Below are 24,253 nucleotides of genomic sequence, written 5' to 3'. Positions count from 1 at the left end.
TTATATCAGGATTTTGTTGTGGTGTAGGTTCTGGATGTATACTCTTTATAGTTTAGATTTTAATTTTAGGCTAGCAGTTGTTGTTTTGCATATGGATGTTGTTTAACATTAAATCAGGAGTGTTCCTGGTCAGTTAGATATTTTCTTTCTTGTCTCAAAATAAGTTAACCTTTTTCAAATTGTGTTTTGCAGCATTTTAAAAATGTCCCTTTTAGCTTAAATCTGGCAGTAGTTGAATGGCATTTAGAAATAAGTTTTGTTCAAGTACAGCATAGTTAAATTTTACTAATGGATTAAATTCTGAATCGCACGTCCTAGTATGCAGCTGTGATTTGAATTACACATGACTGATTTAAAGGGCACTAAATTTTCTTAAGGCTTACTCATAAGCATAGATAATGATGTCTTGTGGGTATAAAATCATGGTTAAAAATACTTTGAAGTTATTCCTTTTGGGAAACTTAAATGTTTTTTAAAGCAATAATTTATATACTTTTGATTGAAATAATCTTGCTACATAGAAATTGAAATGTAGTATTCATAATCCTCCTACTGTCTCAGCTGCATTGAGTTGACAGAAAGTTACTCTGAATTGGATATTTATGTTTAAATTGTATAGACCTAGTACAGTGGGGTCTTCTCTTCTTGGCATTGTGTGAGAAAACCCCCTGATATCTTTACCAAAGCCACCACTTTTTGCTTTGGCCTGTTGAGAGACAGCCTGAGTTGGAAGTTTCAGGCTGTTCTAAATTTTTGTAGGGTTAAGACTCTTGAAGTGTACAAGAGTTGTTTCAAGTTTTCTTTAATGTGCCTCTTAGTTTTGTGGGGTATTTTTGTTTTTTGGGGTTTTGGGTTTTTTGGTTTTTGTTTTTGGGGGGGGGGGGGGTGGTTTTTTGGGTTTTTGGTTTTGGGGTTTTTTTACTTGCAATTTGTGGTCTAGGGCTGATACTTTCAAATTAGTGAGAGAATACTTTTAATAGTAGAAGTACAAATTGTTGTAATGATGGAGAAAGCAAATTTAACTTGATAGCTAAAATGTTTGCAAGCATTCAAAGTATCAAAGAACGATGAGGGCTTAGTGCTTTTGATAAGTAGTGACTTCTGTGTGTGTTGACTTGCATTATGTTGAAGTGAGACTAGTTCCAGTTCATGTGATGAGTCATTCTAGTTTGTAATATACTCCTTTGGTTTTTTTTAACTGTTGATTTTTTTGCAAGAGAGATGCAGTTTTATTAGTTTTGGAACTTATTGACCATGTTTTCCTGTGTTGTTTCAGATAAGCAGCTAGCAGTCTTTAATTACAAAACCTCAGAAATTATTCAAATTATATTTTCCTTGTTGAGTGTTATTTAGTCTGTGTGAGGGATGTTATTGCACCACTATTTACAGATTACTTGCTGGGTTTTTTGAGAATTTTGAACCCTTGAATGTGAAAGATGTAAATAAAACTTTTGTACTCCTTTCTGAATATTTCTTAAAGCTCCTACCAATACTTTTTCTAAACTGTTCAGTTGTATGTAAAGGGAACAAAAGAAACATGTGTAACTATTCTTGCTATAGTTACAGTGATTCTGAAATACAGAAATCATACAAACAAAATGAATTTGTTTGGAAAAACTCAACCTTCGAAATCTGAAGTCCTTATTGTCTCTGTCAAAGATTACAACTTGATTTTTAAAATCAGCTTTGTAGTATGCTGTTGCTTTTTTAAAGCCCAAATAGGATGTAACATTCTTGATACTCCTTTCATCTTTGTTGTTTTGAGGGGTTTGAGATGTGGTATTTCTGGGTGGGTTTCTTGTATGGTATTGCAGAAAGCTCCTATGCACAGTCATTTGTGGTTTTTGCACTTCAGTTTTCAATTACACAAAGCAGATTTCGTCTAGAGACAGAATTTGCCTATGCAGATTTTTACATTTAGAATTTTTTAAAAGCAAATGTTGGGGTGGTGGTGGTTTGTTTTGGTTTTTTGGGGGTTTGGCTTTTTTTACCCCATTTATGACAATTACTTTAAAGTTAAACACAATAAAAGTTCCTTAAAGTGGTATTTACTTTCCTGTTGGAGGTTCTGGAAAATATTTTAAAGGCAGGCCCAGAATAAGAGAATGTTTAAAGATAATGTGTTTCAAGAAAGAGACATGACCTTGCTGAAGGATGCTCATTCTGCCCTGACACTTTCAGACCGCAGTCTCCCAACTTACAAGATAAAATCATATACAGGTACAGGTAACTAGAACAGATACAGGGATGCAGGGGATGGGTGAAAATGATCATAGGAATCAGGTAAAAAATTGAAGGGAAGAAGGCAAGAGCTGGATGGGTAGGAAGGAGGAAGGGAGTTTTGGCAAACAATAGAATAGGAAAAACAGCAGTTCCTTTTTACAACTCTGAAATTAACAGCCACAGTTTGGCTCGTCTGCTAACACATACGTACCAAATGTTTTTTAAAATCTACTGTGAACACAAGTTATTAAAGGCAGAAGTAAATACTTGGAGTTGTGCTACTTGTTGCTATTCGGAAGCATAAATTAATATGTTTTACTGTGGAAAGTATAGCAGTGACAAATCTGTGGCGAGCAGGTAACATGACTTGCAAGGTCCTCTTGACACCACTTACTACCAAAGGAAATTAACTGGTCTCAGTTTTAAATTGTTTAAGTAATTGTGCTTTGGTCTGAATTATTTGCCCATTGTTGTCCATAACATTGTGTTTGTGTTCTCAGATCTTGTTTCTATATACTGGTAGAACTGGAAGAACCATCCTTGAGCTCTGTTTTCAATTATCACAGAAATAATTCCTCCAAAAAGTTTTTATCCCTTCATTCTCACTATTCTGTAAAACTCCTCCAGAACTTCTATTTCCTCTGTATTGGTGAGGAATCTTCATGCAATTTCCAGTTTTCACCTTTCCTTGTGGTAACATTTCTCCTGAAATGTTTTTTTTCCTTTTATGATATGTCACCTCCAAACAGGTGTAGAGAATATGGCTGCTTCTTGACCTGAGTTTTAGAAGATTAAAAAAGGTTTTGTAATTCCCTCTGAACTTATGTTTTTGAATGAGGATGACTGAAACTGACTATAGTATTGCAATCATAGCACTGCATCATATAATCTGAATGTTTGTTGATCTGTACTAGAAATTGCTACCTGACAAAATTGTGTGACTGCACCCAACTTTTTCTTAGTTGCAGTTGTTACTTTAGGAACCTTTGGCCTATTCTTGTCCTTGGTAATTTCCAGCTAATGACTTCCTACTTTATAGTGTAGGTGGTTTATAGTACATGCACATTATAGTACATACACACACATATAGTGCATACACATAGTACATGTACATTCTAGTACATGCTACACGCACATTCCAGTGCATGATTTTTCCATTAGTCTGTGACTGTCCTTTTTGTTGAATATCATCCTGTTTCCGTTACTCCAGTTGTCGCAGTAGTTTCCTATATGCCACCATCAAATGCCTTACTAAAGTCCAGATTGGTAAAACCAGCTGACCGTTGTAGTTTCTTTGCCTCTAGAAAAGAATACATGTTTTCGATGGAGAAGGTTGAATCACTCTAGCATAGTCTAACTTGCGATACACCCATCTGTATCCTGTTTTATGTGATTACCATGTTTCTAAATGTTCTGAAAAACTTATTGTATGGCCTTGCACGTGTTGTTAACAAGTGGACTGTTAAACTTTTTCTGATAGGGAAGTATATGAAGAAAAGTGGAGAGAAGGAGAAAAAAGAACACAGACTGGCTTCAGAGTCATAGGACTTTTTAGCCAAGTTTGTGTGGAGTTGTGTGTGCACCCTGTGCTTGAAAACTTTCAAGTGCTTGTTGTGTGCCAATATTTGTTTAAGCTATGATGTGCTTCCTCCCCCTCTCCCCGCCATGGAACTTTATCTGTAAAAGTTTCTCATGAAAAAACACCTAGTCCTTTCTGCTGTTATTATGCAAAGTATCTCTTAGGTTAAAGGCAATTTCCAGAGTGAATTCTCCCCTGTATCAACATGCTTTCTATGTTTGATGCTCTGTTTCCTTACTAGTGTTCACAAACTGGAGGAACAAGCACAAAGTACAGTGTTACATGCAACTTTGCTTCAGCTGAGATGTGTGTTCATTCATCTTGATGTCTTTTTCAAAAATTTCAAGTGGGAACTACAAGTAGATGCTTATCTCAGAATCTTTAGCACTGTAATAGTAAGGTCTAGTATTGAACATTATTGTGTGTTTGTACACACCAGTCTCTTTAAAAGCAGCAGCCTTGCAGGCCGTATAATAAATTAATTTTGTCTTTAGTTTAACTTGATGAGTTTGGAGATAGGAAGCAACAGAGGGAAAATGCAGAAAATTTCAGTAGGTGAAAGGGCAGTGACCATTCCTAGAGGATAAATATATTGCTGGAGGAAGCCTTCTTAGATCTCAGACAGGAGGAACCTCTTCATGTGTGTGCAATAATCCTAAAGCTGCAACTGTCATGCAGTTTATGCACTGATATAAGGCCCAAACCACAGTGCTTCTTGGCTTTTCATTGTTCTCACCATGCTTTTCTTATGTGTAAACAAGCTTGATAGAAATATTTTTAAAATTATTTATCAATTATTGATTTATCTATTATTATTATCATTACTACATTAAATAAATGCAAGTTCTTTTTTACCCTTGTCTTAATTTAGTAATTCCCAGTACAGCAGGAAGTCTGCCTGATCTGGAAACCTGTAGCTATTCCATATAGTTACAATTCCTAATCTTATTATTTATCTTTGCTATGGAATTGGTAAGTATTAAAAATTTACCCACCTAATTTAGAGCTCTGATCTTTGTGAACGCTTTGAGATATGTTGAGTGTCTAATTTAGGCTGTATTTTCCTCCCCCTCTTATAAAGTATTGTTGTTTTAGTTCTTATCCTTCCCAGCATATCAACAGCAAATATCCTGAATAAATTTCTGCAAAGGGAAAGGCAGAGCCAGAGCCTCATCTTGAAGTAAATTCTGCAGGCTTTTTGCCTTGTTACGGAAGAATTATTTTGTTGATACATTTGTAAAAGTAGGAATAAGATTAGTATGAGTATCTTTCTTTTTTTTTTTTATATGGAATATAGTATTTGAAGTACTTCTGAAAACAAATCCTAACTACAGAGATCTTGTAAACAGTATAGTAAATTAACTGACCAGTGATAATTCTTTGATGTGCCATTGTTAAAAGTTATTAAATCTGAAAAAGTTTCATTATTTTTGTTCTTTGACCAATAGTCAATAGTTTTATTATTCAAGGTCTGATTTTTTAATTTTTTTATTTTTTTTGTGACTGGAGTTTCCATCTGTGTTAAATTAAATCTGAAAAACAGTGCTTTAAAACACTATGCCTTGTAACCTTGTTTGCAAACATTTGTTGCTTCCAAAGAAGATTGTGAATTAAGTTCTGTTTTCCTTTATACCAAGATGATTGTAAGATGCCTTTTACTTTATCTGATAACTTGTCTCAGTATTTCAGCAAGAAAAATCCACTAGCACCTAGATGAATTCTTGCATATCTTACTCTGACTTGTTTTAGAACACGATGTAAGTAGTACAGGTTTGACATCTATTTTTCTATGCTTAAACTTGTTTGCTCTCATTATAATTTCAAAACTGTATGAAATTTTATGTTGAAACTATTACTGAAATAGTGTCAGGAACTGTATAGCCCGTGTGTGTTGATCTCAGTTTTAATAAGACTATGGTAAACATGTGAGAAATGGGAGATCAACTTACATTTTTATTCAGCTGTTCTTGTGTAAATTCAATGGTTGATTTAGCAAAGTACTGTCTACTTCAGAATGGAATGTGTAGTGAATTTTTTTTTTCTCCTGAGGAGTATAGGAAATATCAAAATCTGTATTTTCAGGTTTCATCTGTTCAAATTTAACACTCTTAAAATGCATATTTGGAGCCATATGCCTTCTTGAACCTCTGTAGTTTAAAACTTAGTGTAACAAGCTGGAACTCTAAAAATGGTAGAAGGCATGAGGGGAAGAAAGAGAGAGCATGTTAGGGACCATCATCTGCATTATTCATACATCGTATAGCTTCTGAAGAGCTAGCCATGAATTGGAGATTACAAATACTTTATTAAGCCTATAAAATGAATGCTGTTCATGGTGCGTGGTTTTATGAAGTATTTTAATAGTCCTGAAAATATTGACTTTGCCCTCTGTGACCCTAGGGCTGACTGCAAATGAAGCAGGCAGAAAATTTCCTTTGTATTAAAAGTGGTAGTGAAGTGTGTGGGAGGTAGAGAAGGGGCTGAATTTCCCCTTTGATAAATAAACTATCATGGTAGTTCTGGTGGGATGGAGGTGAGAGACAAAAAAAGAAGGGGAATCCCTCTTGAAAAGAGAGGACTTGCTAGAGTAAGCAGCCCATTCATAAAGGGGTTTGATAGGTAGGTTTGGGCAGTTTTTTAGTTTTCTAAGTTAATTTTAAAAGATTGTATTTAAGGGCCTTGTACTCTCAAGACTCACAGCTGGCTGAAGTCTCAGCCTAGTTTCTCTCTAGAAGATGAGTGCTGCTTAGCTGTGGGTCCTTGGTACCTATAGTCAAGAGGGTTAATCTTGAGTATACTTTAAATCTACAGTTTCATGGCTTTATGCTTTTTATAATAATATTTCTAGTTTTGAAATCAAGAATTGGATACTGTGCCGTGCTAGAAAACATGTTTTCATGATTACCTTGTCTTTTATTAAGCGGACTTCAGCTAATCTTTTGCAACACTCATTTCAGTGATTAAGCTACTGTAATTAAAGCAATATTCCAGGTAAATGCTTTTGGTATCAGCAACGCAAGGCAAATTTGGGATTATCAGAGTTAAAATGCTTTCCTGCCAAAGTATATACAGATCAGCTGGAGGTTTGGCATTAACCTCTGTAAGGGTATAAGGAGATGTTGTGTTTGGCAAGAAGCAAGTGGTGAAACTCAGGCTGGAAAGCTCAACGTCAGTGCAGCAATCAGTTATAAAACCCCCCAGATTTATATGAAAACTAAGGATTTCAGCTTTATGGTGTTGGGCTTGTGTTTTAGTTACTAACATAAAACAGTGGTATGTGAAACAATGAGCTTTTTGCTAGGATTAACTAACAAAACTTCTGTGCTGGTTGTTGTCTTCTCTAACTTGGTAATTATTAGTCCTTTTTTTATTATGATGTAGAAGAAGCATACAAAATTGTCTTTGTGCCTGGATTAGTGCTCCCTGTATCCATCGTTAGGTGACTGCTGTATTGTGGGGAGCAGGTGTATTGGGCAGAACTATTGAACTAAAAATACCGTGGCAAAATCATAATTGGTCCACCAAAATCTGAATTTAGAAATTATTCACCCTTTTCAGGTCCTGTTTAACTAAATGAATAATTTAATGTTTAGCAGTCTTTTTGTTTAAAAATTGTTTCATTAGAGAACTTTTAAAAAAGTTAATTTTACACAGAAAAATTTATCATAGTCATTATCTTGACTAGCAGATTTAAAAGTTGCATGCTATGACTGATGGATCAGAAAAGCTGCTGTTTTCTCAGAGTGGGGAATAGGGATTAAAAAAAAGCTTTCAATAAAGCTTATTTTTGTTAGAAATAAGACCTGTATTTTTTTCCTGAAGTCAGTTGATCACTTGACAAAGATCAGGTCTTTTGCACAGTAACATGCCTTTTTGTTCAGAACAAGTTCTTCGCTTAAGAAGTCTAGACATGCAACTTAAGGAAAGTATGGAAGTCTCAAATCAGGAAATAACATGGTGTTTTTTTAATACCTTAATGTTTTATTGTTAATTTGCAGAAGTATTTTTTGTGTGAAGATCATGTAGATAGTGTTATTTGCAGGAAGATTTGATTTGCACTGTCATTGGAGAGTTAACCCACTCACATGCCCCAAAAGAAAGGGAAATCACAAGAGAGATATTTTAATAGATATTGGACAGGAGAGCGACATGATACATAATGGGAATTAGCTGATAAAATTATTATTGTAATTTTGTCTGCCTTGTGAAATCCTAATTTCATGTTTACAGAATAGCCCTGTGATGATCATCTCTTCTACTCTACTTTTAGATCAGTTTGAAAAGGAATTCAGAGATTTTTTAATTTTCTTTTTTACTTTATTCTTTATTCTTCTATAAATTCTTTAGACAAATTCTGACTTTCCAAATTGGAGATTAAACTTCATCTAAGAAACCTTTCTGCTTTTTTGAGTGTATAACATCATACTTGATATCTCAGTCCCTTACAACCATTCTTGTAAACACAGGACAGTTATTAGAAAAAAGCATCCTTTATTCCAGTTTTGCAGACATGTTAGATATTTCATTCTACGTCCAGGTATTCTACACAGATAGTAATATTCATTAGTATTATAATTGTCATAAAAATTCTGTAAAACCCCAGTTTATTATTCCATTAATGAGATTGCTTTTCACTCAAACAAAAAAAAATTGTTTATATTTAATTATCTTATGCTAATATTATGTCTTAATCAAAGAGACACACACAGTCTTTTTCTATCTGCTGGGTCTGAAATACACAGTCTGAGTGTTGCTCTGTTTATTCTAAGATGGTGGGGATGTGCACAGAACACCTTGGAAAAAAAATAATTTCAATTTGTTTTTGCTTTTTTCATTGCGTTAATGTATGTATCTCTAAAAGATCTTTCGTTCAACATTTGACAAACATTTTTTCACTGAGTTTTACATGTTCTTTAGCTTCAGCTTGGCCCTTTCAGCTGCTGCTCATCTGAACTGGATGTTGCCTATATAAATATGATTTTGCCACTAAAGAGAAAACAGCCAATGAACTAGGTTGAGTGCTGGGGGTTTCAAAGCAGGGGACTGTGACAGTGAGAAGGAAGGAAGGAAGAAAAAGCTGTTTCTAATCCGAAGGCACATACTTGTGGAACCATTGATATCGTATCCAAGATGAATAAAAGTTATGCAAAGAGTTGACAGGTGAAAGGAACGCTTTCAGATAGTGTCTGCTTTAGTCGTGAAAGTTTATTCTAAAGTTTTACCCTAAGCTTTTTATTAAGTTTTTAGTTAATGTAAAACTTGGGGAGAAATGAATTGCTGGAGAGCAATTTCTTTCTAATGTTTTGAAGAACTCTCTAGTAAATGTTCCTTCCTTCTAAATTATAAGTGCCAAACCTACTATAAAAATCCCAAATTTGAAAGATAAGCCTATTTTTTTGTAGCCTTCTGTTACCATGGTCAATCATGGCTACTTTGATGCTGATTTCAAGAAGTGCAAGCTGTCTTACAAAGAGATATTCCACATAAAAAGTCTTACTTGTTTAATTAGGTTATTGAAAGGCTTTGATTACCAGATTTTTTTTATCAAGTGTTGGAGAAGTTCCACAGGTGCTGTAGGGTGATGGTTGGAGAAATGTTCTTTAGGCTGTAGTTTTCACTTTCCCCCATAGAGTTCAACTTCAGCTCATTAATTCTCAGTGGGCAAGTCAATCATGTACATATACCTTGCTGATGTGAAGTTCTAGGTACTCCGTAAGGACTGATTAAGTAAACTTGATGGAACAAAGGTAGAAGTTAACCCCCCCCCCCTTTTTTTTTAACAAAAAGATATTGGAATTCAAGACTTTTCTAGATGTAAAATAAAGAAATGAGACATGTTTTGTCTTAACTGAGGTGTAGTATTATTAGAAATTATAAAATTCTAGAAACCTTGTTATGAAATTTAAATCTGGCTGTTGCGCTTTTTGTTTTTCTTTTATTTTGTACTATTAGATGTTGACTGAAGAGCTTTTATATGAAAATGTAACTGCTTTTAACTAACTTATTATTCTGTATAAACTTAAAGATAAAATGCTAGATTTTAATGGTGATGTTCATTCAGTTTCCATATTCAGTTGCCAACGTACAGGCAATTGATTGACCACTTTATATGGCTATCTCTGAGTATTTTTATTAACATTCAGAGATGAAACATGGTATCTGATACAATATAATTTTTGTAATCGTCCAAAGGTGATTTATCAGTTGCACTGATAAAAGTCCCTCTCGGGGTGGAAAGGGGAGGGAAGATCAAAACAAGCAAGAAAACTCCGTATGAAACTTGTCATCTTATTAGATTTGATTGGGTGCAAACCTCCTTCTGGCTGAAATCCTGTGCCTGTAACAAAGCAATCATGCTTAATAGTTGTACATGCAACTCTAACTCTGAATTGATTGCTATACGTTCTGGATCATCATGTTTCTAGCACAGTTGCAATATGAAAATTATCTTTAATGAGATGCATACAGAAGACATTCAATTTATTTTGGTGATATGACACTCCACAATCTTATCCTAAAAATTTCTGTAGATATGTGGTTCAATTGTGACTCATGTAGATTTGTTTGTGAGTGGTGCTGAAAATTAGTATGTAAAGACTTGCCATAGCACTCTAAACAAGTAGTGTGTTTATTTTTGTTCCTATAGTATTTCAATTACTGGTGCATTGGGTCATCCTGTTCCTAAAGCGATACAAAAATGACCAAAGTTATTAGAAGTTATTTGAGTGCTTTGTATCTAATGTATGCTATTTTAAAAGTACCTTTGTTTTTATTCAGTTTGCCATAGAGGAATTTTAATGTCTGATAGATGTGTGATCAGTTTGTTTTTACTGAATGGTTGCAATATGAGTTAGTTAAAATATTACTTAAATAACTCTGTTTTGTTGTAGCCGAAAAAGAAAACTAAGACATTCAATCCTCCAATCCGTAGAAACTGGGAAAGTAATTACTTTGGGATGCCCCTACAGGATCTGGTTACACCTGAGAAACCGATACCTCTGTTTGTTGAAAAATGTGTGCAATTCATTGAAGATACAGGTAAGATAGGAGAACTATTGGAGGAAAGACTTTCCCACTTCGCATAATGAGTAAAGCCTGTTATTTTCTGTTTTAAAGTACTTTTAGAATTTTATCCTAGAAATAAATAATTATGGGAAAAGCACATTCTAAAAGTAGAATGTGTTCTCTAAATTGTATGCTTGATGTGTGATGGTCTTTTGTCTTTATTTACACAAATACTTAATTTCTTTTTGACAAACATTTGAAGTTTTAACATTTGTTTCCTGTAATGTAAAAAACTTATACCACTTTCTAATGCCAAATGACTTTTAACCCAATGGCTTTCCAGTCTTACATGTCTCACTGTTGTCACTGTATTTGCTTCATATATTAAAATGCTCTGAAATCCACTTTTTCCAATTGTGGAAGACAGGTAGCTGGTATGGCTTAATTAGCTTGCTTGCTTTATTTTGCTGGTAAACCTAGTTTTGCATTTTAACTTGTTACAGAGACGGAAACATTTCTTTTCTAAATACTGTGTAATTCTACATGAAAAATATTAAGCAATATGTTTAACTTGCAGATTTCCAGTTTAATGTAAATTATTAACATATATGTGTTTGCACTAAGGTGAAATTTCACAGTATGGTTTTCTCTCTCTCCTTTCTCACTGGCTTTCTGGTTGTGTGTTTGTCCATGCTTTCAGCCTATTTACTGTGTGACCATGAAGTGAGTAGGATGATCTTGCTGGTCCAGCAGAAGACTACATTTAGGAGTGGGGAGTTGTTTTGAGGTTTGAGAGTGACCAGTGGTTGGGTTTTGTTTGTTTTGTAATTTTTTGTTTTTAAAGATGGTGAGCACCAGTTTTTGGTTAGTGTGTAGATCGTGCTTGCTCTGAAGTTGCATAAATCCTATATTGCTATATTTGCAGCAAATGAGAGTGTGAAACTGACTGGAGCTGAAACATGAGCAGGACCATCTTTTGATTGGGTGTCTGCAGTTCCATATTGTTTAGCATAAAGTAAAACAGCACCTTTTTTCAACATTTCCTTAGTTCTGTAATACAATTTTGGCTGTAAGATGACAGTAACGGTTTTAGCAAGAGTAAAACGGAAGGGTTTTCTTTCTTAAACTAAAATTCAGTTTTACTGCCATCTGTAAGAGTAGTGTTTCCAAAAGAACTACTACAGGTGGTAGGCCTAATAGCTGTTTTTGAAGACTTATATACTGCATTATTGCAATCAAAAAAATTAGGTGAAACCTCAGGCACTTATCTTTTGGGAGTCAGAGATGTTAGTATAAATCTGTCTTTAATCTTTACCTCCTATTGATGCCTTGCCTAAAAGGAAGAGCTGTATTTTTTTCCCTCTTGCTTTTGCTTTCCCTACCTCACCCAGGAAAAAATGGGGAAGGAGGAAGAAGGGCAAGGAGTAATAGAATGGTATAGACAGTTTAATATATATTTTGTGCGTTTGTGTTATATGTTGTTTATTGTATGTAGCAAAAAAACCCAATCCCAAAACAAACAAACATAATTTTATGGGTGAGTCACTGTCTGAATTTGTGTTCTTAAAAAATGACTGCATACAGCTACTACGTACAGCTATATAAAACAGACATTCACCAGTAATGGAGACCAAATGACTTTTTGAAGAGTTTGTAGAATCTAGAAGTAATATCTTAAATTTGAGCATGTTTAACTTTGTAAGAATATTTTCAAGCAACAAAATTACAAATACAAATCTAAAGAAAATTGTATTTGCTTAAAAATAACGTTGTCTGATATCCATTGACTTTGTGGTAGTATTTCTCCCAAAGGATTTTCACCAGCTCGTGGGGTAAGAGAGAACTATAGTAGCGTGGGAATGTGATTCATTGTCTTTTTTTCCTCGTAATCATCAAATAATGGAAGCACCCAGAAGATTTAGCACTTTTATTCTTTTCCAATGACCTGTCTTTCAAGAATAAGGTGTTTAGTTAAGCTGCTGATATGCTCAAAATGCAAGGGGCTCCTCAGAAGTGGTGACTCAAGAGGTACTGCTTTTCCTGTAGCTGGTTGAGTATATGTTAGTTCATCCTGGGATGCTGCTGTGCAGCTACTGAAAGCTGGAGAATTTTAATTCCAGCCAAATGTGTAAGCTGGACAAACATTGTGCCATCTGCATGCTTTGTTTGTGGTTGTGAAGACAGTTCGTTCCCTGCTGTTTCTGTTAAGCACTTTGTGAAGGTGGAACAAAACCTCTACTTTTGATCTGTATTACAATTTTCTTTCTCCTACTCTGGATTCTGTGTAAGTAGCTTTGGTTATTCTTTTCAGCTTCCATACTTGGCTGTAAGAGTTTTATTTTTGGTGTGTATTATTTCTATATTGGGTTAATATTCTGTAGGTATTTGAGTTTCAAGCACTGTTCTGATAGAATGTATTCGTTGCTTTTGAGAGAGGAAGATGTTCTTTTGCATTGCCTTCAACTTATACTAAGATAGACTCACATCACTGACTTCAGGACTGTCTGAGAGAAAATTCCACAAATACAGTTTTGGAGATGATCAGTCTGCAGGAGGCAAGTCAGGATCTATTAGCTTCAGGCTAGAGTCCACAATGGTACCATTCCCATTTGATAAAGCTGTTGTATCAGCTGCTTGGCCCTGGGGAGTCATCCAATACTTCAGCTGTCTCTTAGCAAGTCAGCCTACAATCAGTACTAACTGAACTGAATACCAGTGTTTATTATCATTGTCTTTTTAATCAAGAAGTGCAGTCTTTTCCAACACTTCTTGAATGAAGCTAATCAGTATATTTCTCTTAAAGAGGACATACTTGTTAAGCTTTTCCTTTTAAGGTACTTTCATGGAGTTCAGCTCCTTCCCTTTGTATTACCACGTGTAATTTGCATTGTGGCTGAATTGCAGGTTTTTTGCGAAGATATGATTAATCTCAAATTGAAGGGCTAATCTTAATTTTTAACGTTCCCTATCTCTGCCTCATGAAATGATAGAAGATGGTGCTTTGTATCCACTCATCTAAATTGTGACTGAGGCTAGAAAGTACGCAGTGTGAAAAACAGTTTTCTCTGCTTTGTTTTGGATGCTTAGATGAGAAGATAATATCAGAAAGTGTCTTTGAAGATTCTTGCTCCACTGTAAACCTTAAAGAATTGACCCCATGCAGAAAATACCATCAGATTTTTGTTTTACCATACTGTTCTGGAATATACTCACCAAAAAAAAAAAAAAAAAAAAGGTGTGCAGTAGAAGAGGGACAATTTGGAAAAAAAATAAAGTAAATCTGGGAGCTGAAAAGTTCTAGCTTCTTATAAATCAACAGATTTTTCTTTTGGAGGAACCATATGGATCCTGTCAGGGTAAAGGGAGATCTGGTAAGAGTTAAGGGATCCTAAGTCAGGGCCCGCAGCTCTAGGTATTTTTTGTGTGTTCCTGTTCAGTTTGATATTTTCCAGCAGGAAATTTTATTCTGAACTGGATTAGCTTTATGGAGTCAACTAATTTCTATGTTTGAAAGATAATCTAGGGCTTGAACCCCTTTGGAATCTTTTTGATAGTATTGGAAGTAGAAATTGAGGGCGCGAAGTGGTTAATACTTGAGCAGATCTAAACCTAATAAGCAGCAAGTATGTATCAGAATCTTCATTTCAGCAGCAGTGTGTACTGAGAGAAAATTCCGCAAATACAGTTTTGGAGATGAGCAGTGTGTACTGCTGCTGATACTACTAGTACAAAGCAGTAATAGCGCATATTTTGTCTTATTTGAACCTATTGGTTAAAAAAAAGAAGTACAATACCATGTAAGATTATATTAAATTTAATAACACTGTCACTTTTGGATAAGGAATGAGGAAAGCTTGGCTAAATATCGTAAACAAACTTTGCTTGTGTGTTTACACATTGTCCCTGATTATAGGAAACCTTTTCGCTATTCAAGCCTTTCATTTTTGAATTCATTGTAATTATAGCAGGATGAGTAATCTTTTGGTTGGTTGTCAGAGCTCTTTCTTGTTGGTTCATTGAACAAGATGATCAAAAGAATTTTTATCTTTCAGGTAAGTAACTTGATAATAGTGAATTATCAACTTTTCCACTAAATGTCTTGGTGTAAACATATAATGTTTTCCTGAAAACTTATTTTCTGGTGAAGATACTGTGATCTTATCTGAAACCTTCTACAGACTGTATAAACCCTTTCCTATCATTAGTGACACAGCACAGTGTGTAAGCTGCTGATGTTTGTATGCTTTTACCTGTCGCATTCTTTGCAAATCAGTATATAACTTGTTCTTGAGGGCAGCTACTTAAATTGACTTTTTGACATTGGTAATTATTTTCAGTTATGGGCTTCCAAAAGAAGATTTCAATGATACAGTTGTTCAGGTGTATTTTGTTGCTCTCTCCTGATGGACTGAATAGAAGGTCATTTTGTTACATCACTTGAAATGAACTTTTTAAGTGTGTTGGTTTTCTGCAAACTGGATTTATGGAAATGTATTTAGCAGGGAAACTAGAGTTAAGTTTTGATTTTTAAGAAAATTGTGGTGGCTGGTTTTGTATAGAAGTAATGGTGCTATGATAAGACGTGCTAGAAAAAAATAAGCTGCCAATTTTTTAAAGAAATTCTATCCGTTACTTTTTTTAACACAATTCATTTTTTCTAAATGTAGGCAGCAGAACTGAGATAATTTTTGAAGCTTAACTGTTTGTTAACTGTATTAATAGCATGAATTCTGTGTTTCTCTAAGAATTACCATGTAGAGAGTAAGGAGGATATTCTGATACTCTGATAGTTTTGTTTGAGAGAGGAATGCAGATTTCTGAATGCTAATTTAATGTTTAACTTCAACAAAATGTTGGTATGATTTGATTTTTATATTGCAATACCATGTAAAAAATATCTGTTGAATATCTGGGTTTTTAAGTGTAAAAATTTTACATGTTTATGGCAAGTTTGTAGCTCGAGTGTTTTGTTAGTGACATTTTTATGCTGTTTTACATGCCACCAATTTAATTTCAAGTACTGTTTCTGTGCTATTCAGCACTTACTGTTGGTGATTATTTTTAACTTTCCCAAACTTTTAATAATTTGGTCAAAAATTACTCATGCTAACTGATAGTATTAGCATATGAGGGTTTTTAATATTTCAGTATTTTTTAAATTGATGTGTTGGATTTACTTTTTGTATGCATTGTTATGCATTGGTGAAAATTTTGGTATAAATTACATTTCATTCTGTTTACCATGGAAGGAGGCATCAAATTAATATTATGAATATTAGCACGGTTTTACCATTTAATAAATATAGTTCTTGACTATATTCAACTCTAATAATAATAGCAGTATTTGAATATGTTTTTTTCTTCGGGTTTTCAAATATTTTAAAAAAATCTTTGTAGACTATTAATATCCATATGCTTCATTGACAATATTAGAAATTTTAGATTCCGTACTTCATAGAAAACTGATATCATTAATATAGTGTTAATTCTACATGAAACAACTGAGGGAAGAGAAGCTTATTAGAATAATATGTATTTTAATAATTTAGTTACTCAATTTGAGACAAGTAATAGAATAAAGAAGGAAGAATGAATTTGACAGAGCCACATCTTGTTTAATGTCTCACGTGGTCTCTGTGTAGAGCTATAAAAGAGCTGTGGAGAGCAATTAAAAGTTGTGTACTTGGTATGTGTACAATAATTACTGCTTTTGATATTTATACCTTTTTGTAATGGTGTTAAAATTATGATTTTGGAAGTAATTCGAGTAAAAATATTGCCTTCTGTGAATTTCCCTCTCACCTAAGTTATACCCAGGTCTTTCACCATGAGGCCAGATTTTGACATTGAAAGCATAGATAATGCAAAGTTTGTCTCCAGAGAATGAGGATTGGGTAGAAATAGGCAAAGAAAACGTCAGCAGTGCCTGTTGAGGTAAAAAGGCTGGTAAATCATTGAAATATATTGTGGTTTAGGCCCAGCCAGCCACAAAGCAGCACATGGCTGCTCGCTCACTCCTCCCCTGCCCAGTGAAAGGCTCCTGGGTTGAGACAAGGGCAGGGAGGGATCTCTCACCAACCTATGGTCATGGGCAAAAGAGACTCGGTTTGGGGAAAAACCAAAAGCAGTTTAATTTGCTACTAATCAAATAAAAACAGGATAATGAGAAGTAAAACTAAATCTTAAAATGCTTTCCCCCTACCCCTTCCTCCTTCCCCCTTCCTGGGCTCAACTCCACTCCTGATTTTTCTACCTCCTCCCCTCCCGAAGCTGCACAGGGGGACGGGGAATGGGGTTTGCCGTCAGTTCATCACACGTTTCTGCCGCTCCTTCCTTCTCAGAGGGAGGACTCCTCACTCTTTCCCTGCTCCAACTCTTCCCTCCTCCCACGGGAAACAGTTCTTCATGAACTCCTCCAACGTGAGTCCTTCCCACGGGCTGCAGTTCTTCATGAACTGCTCCAGCATGGGTCCTTCCTGTGTGTTGACAAACTTGATTGAGTCTAGCAGAAGAGGGTCAGTGGCTGGAGCTCCTGACCTGTGGGTTTGTTCAGCTTGGAGAGGGGAAGGCTGAAGAGATATCCAAAAAATGGCTTCCCATACCTATGAGGAGGTTACTGAGAAGGTGCAGCCAGGCTTAAGTACTGAAGTACGTGGCAGGAGGATTAGAGACAATGATTATTAAAATATGAGGTTCCAACTAGAAAGGAAGGAAAAACTCTTGCTCTGAGTATTATTTAAGCCCTGGTTCAGGTTGCCCAAAGAGATTGTAGGCTCTCTGTCCTTGGAGGTAGTCAGGATCAGATTTAGATAAGCAACCCAATCTGAATTCGGTGTTGACCCTTATTTGAGCAGGAGGTTGGACTAGGTGACCTCCTGCGCATCCCTTCTGTCATCACTTCGAAATAGAATAGGTTTTTCAGTAGTTAGGAAACTGTACGCCAGTTTGTGTTTTGCAACTTTGGAATTAATCAACAGCGAGGAAACCCTGTCCAAACTTGAGAGGAGGGGAAAACAGGCATCAGTTGTTTCTCCTAATGGAAGACTGACTACCAGACGGATGGAGGAGGAGCACATGCATTAATTTATTAGCGTGTGAGAATCACTGAAGACTGTAAACAAATATGTTTTGAAATATTCATAAACACATGTTATGCACTTGAGCTGTATTGCTAATTAAGGTATCTTCAAAGGAAACATCACAGGAAATATGTAAAGAATTCCCAAACAATGCAGATAGGACCAAGATGTCAATATCTTCTGCAGAGTACTTATGGTACTTCTGCTGCTCCTCTTATTCCCCTAGCTTTCTCCAGGCCCAAAGTGACGAAACAGCTAATATGCCTGGAAAATTAGAGTATCTTCAGATGTCACCCATTTTTAATGAAATAAAGAATGCACCTACCTTTTCGTAGGCATGTTTGTCATGTCATAGTAATTGAAGTCTTTTATTCTTTTTCCAAAATGAACAGGCATGAAATATGTGATTGAGTGACACTTCATAAAATGATTGAGAGCTTGTTTAATAATTGGTTAATGTAAATTATAGAAATGTTAATTCAGCATTGGATGAAAGCTTCCTATTTTTCGAGTCTTTCTAAAAGTACTGCTTATTTTCTTAGACTGCTTACTTTTTACTGAACATTTCAATATTCTATAAATTATTTTATTACAAGAAACAGTAAGACACTTATTTTTGGTTCTGGTTTCCAGTGTGTGAGTTGCATGTCATGGATCTTTAAATGCCAGTGTTGATATGCACAGATAAGAGCACACTAAATGTAGAATTTTAAATGTATTTTATGTAGGTAAACTTAGTGCTAGACTCTTACTTGAAAAGAGTATGGATTCTTTGCTCTGTAATTACATACATTCTAGGTGTACGTAGAAATTACCATTCTGGATCAGTAAGCTGGTAGTTCCTTTAGTCTTTTGTAGTCTAGATGGCATAGGGGTTGAGAAGAGGTACACCAGGTCACTATGTGGAATAAAATTACAGAATGATACAGATCACAAAATTTACAAAGGTAAGTGGGAGTATGATAGTTTCACATATTGTAGTGGAGAATGATTCCTGAAAAGTTTGGTTGGTCACTGTAGGGGAAGGAATTAAACGGGAGAGATAGACTTGCTGTGACTAGGTGGCATGTATTCAGAAATGCAGACAGAACAGTGATAGTGGAACCTGGCTGCGGATGTCAAGTTGGCAGGTACTGTGTAATTTTTCAGCAGGATAAATATTAGTATAGCTGTTGATACTCAAGGAAAGGCTTTAAAATCATCATAGACAGCTGTCTGAAATCTTCAAGTCTCAGTACTTGCTATCCAGCAAGCAAAAAAGAATTAAAAGAATTATGAGAGTGAGTGATATGGGGAAAAAATCATGCTATTACATGATTCCATGGTAATGCGTGCAGTTTGAATACTGGTTACAATATGGGTCAGTCTGTCTTAGAATAGAAAAGTTGGAAAAGATACTGCATATGACAATAATAGTAACTCTTGGATAAAGAGGGACTGAATTGATAAGCTTAGAAAATTTCTGAGGAAGGGAAATGATACAAATTTTAAAAAATGGTGCTGGGAAAGAGTAGAGAAGTTACTGCTTCATGTTAATAAATAGAAAAAAAGATTTTGTGAAAACTTCAGGTACTGAGAATAAACCCAGTGTGCTTTCGTGATGTACATTCCTGAATTGCAAAACTGTATTTGCTCTGGGTTGTTGTAAAGACCACAAGTAAATGACTTAAAGGGGTTTGGATGAATTAGTGGGGGATAAATCCCCAAGTGGCTATTACAACACCGTATGCAAAAGCCTATGTAAGCTACTATCTGCAGGAAGCTGGGAGGATATACCACAGAAAAATTGCTGGGTTTTGTTTTTGTTTTTTTCCTCCTGCTCTTCCTACCTCTCTCCTCAAGCATATACTACTTAACTGCTGTGGAAACTGGATATTGTACCAGGTAGACTTTGGTCTGCCCTTGTGCTGAAGTTAGTATGTCCTATGGTGGAACCAAGAGGTGTGAAATATATTGGTGCCTAAGAATGGAAGTGTCCTACAAACTAAGTATGCATATAGGTGCAGATCCACCTTGCTCATTTTCTTTGAAAAGCTTTGAACCCCATATGAAGTTCCAGTTAGATGGGATGGAACCCTGATCACAACCAGCAGTACAAAAGAAGGCGCAAGAAGATAATTTATTAGGCACTAGGAGGTACTTTGAGAAAGGAATAGTCTAGACAAAGGAGATGAGCTCTGTCTTGAGGTAAATATAGGCTATTGTGATGTGAAATAAGGAGGATCTAATTCTTTAAACCTAAAGGTGTAGTAAAACTAGCAGTACAGAGAAGCAAATAAATCAGATGATTCTGATACATAATATTAAAACAGCCATTGTGTCCAGTAAGGATATCTTGAAAATTACAGCTGGACCAGAAGGGAAGCACGATAAGAACATAGATAAGAATTCTGAAAAAATCAACAGGCTTGCAGGTGAAGGAACTGTGAATTTTTAAAAAGCCATCAAGAAAAAATAAATGTTGTGTTCTCTCTCTCTCTCTCTCTCTCTCTCTCTCTGGATATATGTTATAGATACGCAAGACGTTTAAAAGCTAGAACTAGTGAACTAGAGTGTCTTATACTTGATGCAATGCGTGTTACATCAAAGATCTTCAGAGACCAGGTTGGATAATAAAAAACAGCAGAGAATTGAAGCATTACTTAAAAATTATACTTTCAGACTTCTAGCTCTGTGTATGCACACAGACAGATTAAACTTGTCTCCTTGGGTGCCTTTGAGAAACAGTATAATGACAGTTGACCAACTGCTTCATGCAGTGTTACTTTCTAGAATATACAAGCAAGAAAAATTATTTTTGCTTGAGGAATTTAAAAGACAAATATAGTTAGCTTAATCCAGAATTGGAGCACTTGGCTATTTTTGGAAGATGCCTAAATTCAGTAGGCATCTCCTTGTTTAACCTGAAAATTTTCTGAAGTACTGTAAGTCGTCTTTCTATGTTTCTCAGAGCTGTACTGGTCTGAAGTAGGAAAAAATTGACATGATGAAATGGGGGGTGGGTGGAAAGCCCAGATACTGCAATAGAGCATCTCTGTCTCCCGAGCAGCCCAGTTCAAGTATTCAAGGTTTACACACTCCTACTAAACAGTGACTGGATCAGACTTCTCAGAAAATGCTATTGCAGCACATTCAATTCCTTTTGTGCAGAAAGAAATTGAATAGTAGTTGGATAAAACACAGAATACCCTGGGGCTGTAGGGTCTCCAACTGAGAATTCTCCCATGCTAAACAAAGAGAATCTCCGCCCTGGCTTGTTCTTATCTACCAGTGATTATTTCTTTATTTACAACTTCTGGAAGAGGAATGCAAAGTGTTTCTGTCTGTGCTAGTGTTGTAGCACATTTGGGGCATTCTTTTGAAGACATGATTGAAACCCCTTCCAGCTGTGGAAACCATTGAATCATTGAAACCACTTTTTGCCCTGTGCCACCAAATTATACCTTCTGGTGCTTTTCGAGGATGTCAGTGAATGAGGCTCAGTTTTTTTGAAAGGACTGTTTAGGTGTATATTTACAAGAGAAAACTCTTGGCTATGGATTTGGAAAGCTAAATGGTACATATAGAAGTTTATTGAAGAAAAGCTTACTAAAATAGCCTTGATGCAGCCAGTAAAGATACAGGTGAATTGTCAAGTCATTAAGGAGAAAGAATTGAGTTAGAAGAGTTGATATCAAATTAATTGGTATAAATTTCCCAGCAGTATGAAGCAGTTAAGTGCTTTCTGTACTTTGAGAATTGTAACAGAATTCCTAGTGTTTCTTGGTAACTTAAAAGGCACACTCAGTGATTGAGGTGTCACAGAGGAGTTATGTATTGATCTGATAATCTAAAATGCATTCAATTACTAGGCTGTGATGGTAAAAAGCCAAAAGATTTCATAAAGCTCTAAAACTTGTGAATTTTTAAATAGAACCATGTACTGTTACAGAGATCTAGCATATAGATAATTTTGCACCCATAAAGGTAACTTGGAGAATTATGGAACTGTAAACTGCTTGTATTCCTTAATGTGTTCTAAATTAACAAAGAAAAAGATCTTGGGTAATGGTGTGATTAGTAGTATGGACGCTTTCATTCAGTGAGTAGCTGTGGGCAAAAAAAGATAGCAATGTGATAGGAAGCATACTGGAGTGGAGTGAGCAAGTATGTCTATATATGTGTGTCTGCATAATAAAGGTGTATTTTTTTAATGCTGTTAACCTAGAATGGCTGCCGTAATTTTGACGACTCCATAACACGTAATAAAACAAAGTAATAATGAGAAGCCTGGAGAAATTCCTCTTCCTCACACCCTTCTTCTTCTCTTCTTTCCCCGCCCCTTAAAGAAAGACTTGTAAATGATGTGATAATTTACCTTATAGAAGAAGTGAGGAGAAATGGATGCAAATTTTATAAAATATGAATGGTAAAAGGGAAGGTATGTTAGAAGATTAAGTCCTTGTCTCATACAGGAGTGTGCCACACCATGAAATTAAAAAATCAGGAATCAATTACAAATGTTTGATTTTTCTGCAGAGTATTTTATTAGTGTGTTGTTGCTTGCCATAGTAAGTTGTTAAGCCCAAATTGTGAAGACAGTTTTTAAAAACATAAATTCTGTGGGTACCAAACCCCAGAATTAAGATTTTTGATGATTAAAAAAAAGATGCAAATAACAACAGGTTAGTAGAGATCAGGAATAGAATCGTTTTGGGTAAATTATTCCATGAATGCCTGCAGTCAGGTTCTTGTTATCCTACAATGTGATTTCCTCTGATTCATCTTAAATGGAATAGTGGACTCAATATACAACTGGTATTTTGTGTTTTGGTAGTCCTATATAACTGTAATGGTTAACATGTTACTTTTTAGGCACTTAAGGTTGGTATTCCTACTTTTGGTTTCTGAATTAGTAATTATGACTGGCTCTGTTTTGCTCTATAGTATATAAACTTGGTTTTGAATATTTTTTTTCTCCTCCCCTTGTAAGGATTATGTACTGAAGGCCTGTACCGTGTTAGTGGGAATAAAACAGATCAAGACAACATTCAGAAGCAGTTTGATCAAGGTAATGACAGATTTTGTTATTTAAAGCCAAACCAGAACTTGAATTCTCCATGGATTATCATATTGCAATATAAAAGGGTTGCACTTTCAAACTGGCTTCCATAGCACAGACCACTTAAAGCTCTGGTAGGTTGTATTGGTATAGTCCAGGTTATTACCAGTGAAGCTGTGTATAAACCAAAGATTGGATAGAATCTTGTTGCAGCTGTCTTTAAGTGCTGTTAAAGTATTTTCTAGGAGATATTCTAGTGTTTAAATGCAGTCCTAGCTGCTCCTTGTGTTAATAGTTCATCAGTCCCAGGCATTAAGGCATTCACTTCCCCCTCTTATCCCCCCAAAAGTAGTACTTCATGATACTTATTTTATTGAAAGCTTTCTTGGATGATACGGATTAACAATTAAATCTTGATAATAAATTTCTTAACACATCCTTTCTCATGCTAGAATATAGTGGAATATGATTAGTAGATTATGCTGTTCACTTTGATGCCTTAAAAGAGAGGGTCAGCATTATTTTTTTTCCTTCTGTTTTCTCACATAATTTATGATCTCAGTTGATACTTCAAAATGAAAACACTTATTAAAAGTTCTTGGATATTAATCATGAAGTTGAGCCTATGAAAAATAGTAAAATTCCTCCTCGATGATAAGGAAAATAAATGTACTAGGTTTTTATGCCTCACTATGCTGTTTCAGATAATCTCAATATAATGCTAGATTTTCTTCAGTAACCTTATTAAAGGATGTTCCAGAGTTTCAGGTGGAGTGGACTTTTGAAAAGTAAACTTAGCATTTTCAAAATTTCAGTTTTTAAGTACTTTAAGTTCTGCAGCTTACGGTGCTTCCGCTTCTAGCCTTGGTTTAAAAATTATATAGCATGGCTTTATTATTATAAATTTCAATAAAAAAAATTCTCTAGTTATAAAGCTTCTGTTATTTGGGAATCTAGCAGTAGATTATATGGCCATGTACGGTCACTGGTATGTTTTGTTGTCCTTTTTTAAAAGGCTTCATGTGGTCACATGAATTCTGCAAATTGATGTGCCCTGTACCAGTTTTTAACAAAATTTTGGGAAATAGAATTTAAAATTTAGTATTGGACAAAACTGATTAATCAGAAGCCAGTCAATGGCAAATAGAAAAGCATTTAAGTCTGCATGGAGAATTAGACAACTTTATTTTTCTGATCTTGTACTGTTTTCTTATACTGTCATATTTTCTTTTATTTGATTTCATGTGGGTCAAAGTGATGGCAGATTATCCATAGGTTCACCTTTCTGTGCTTTTTTAACAAATGTTTAGCAGCTTTTTCATTTTC

The 24,253-nt window shown here is 35.2% G+C and overlaps 1 protein-coding gene across 1 annotated transcript in view; it reads left to right on the top strand.

The window, feature by feature from the left end:
- ARHGAP5 (Rho GTPase activating protein 5) overlaps positions 1–24,253 on the top strand; it is a 52,823-nt gene that overhangs the window by 16,651 nt on the left and 11,919 nt on the right. Inside the window, exons 4-5 of the mRNA XM_075030309.1 lie at positions 10,693–10,840; positions 22,859–22,936. Coding sequence (XP_074886410.1) covers positions 10,693–10,840; positions 22,859–22,936 — 226 coding nt within the window. The remainder of the gene's footprint in view (positions 1–10,692; positions 10,841–22,858; positions 22,937–24,253) is intronic.

The sequence above is a fragment of the Buteo buteo genome, chromosome 6 (genome assembly GCF_964188355.1).
Source record: "Buteo buteo chromosome 6, bButBut1.hap1.1, whole genome shotgun sequence".
Taxonomy (NCBI): Eukaryota; Metazoa; Chordata; class Aves; order Accipitriformes; family Accipitridae; genus Buteo; species Buteo buteo.
Note: the sequence above shows the minus strand (reverse complement) of the source record. Positions and strands in the feature narration are given on the sequence as shown.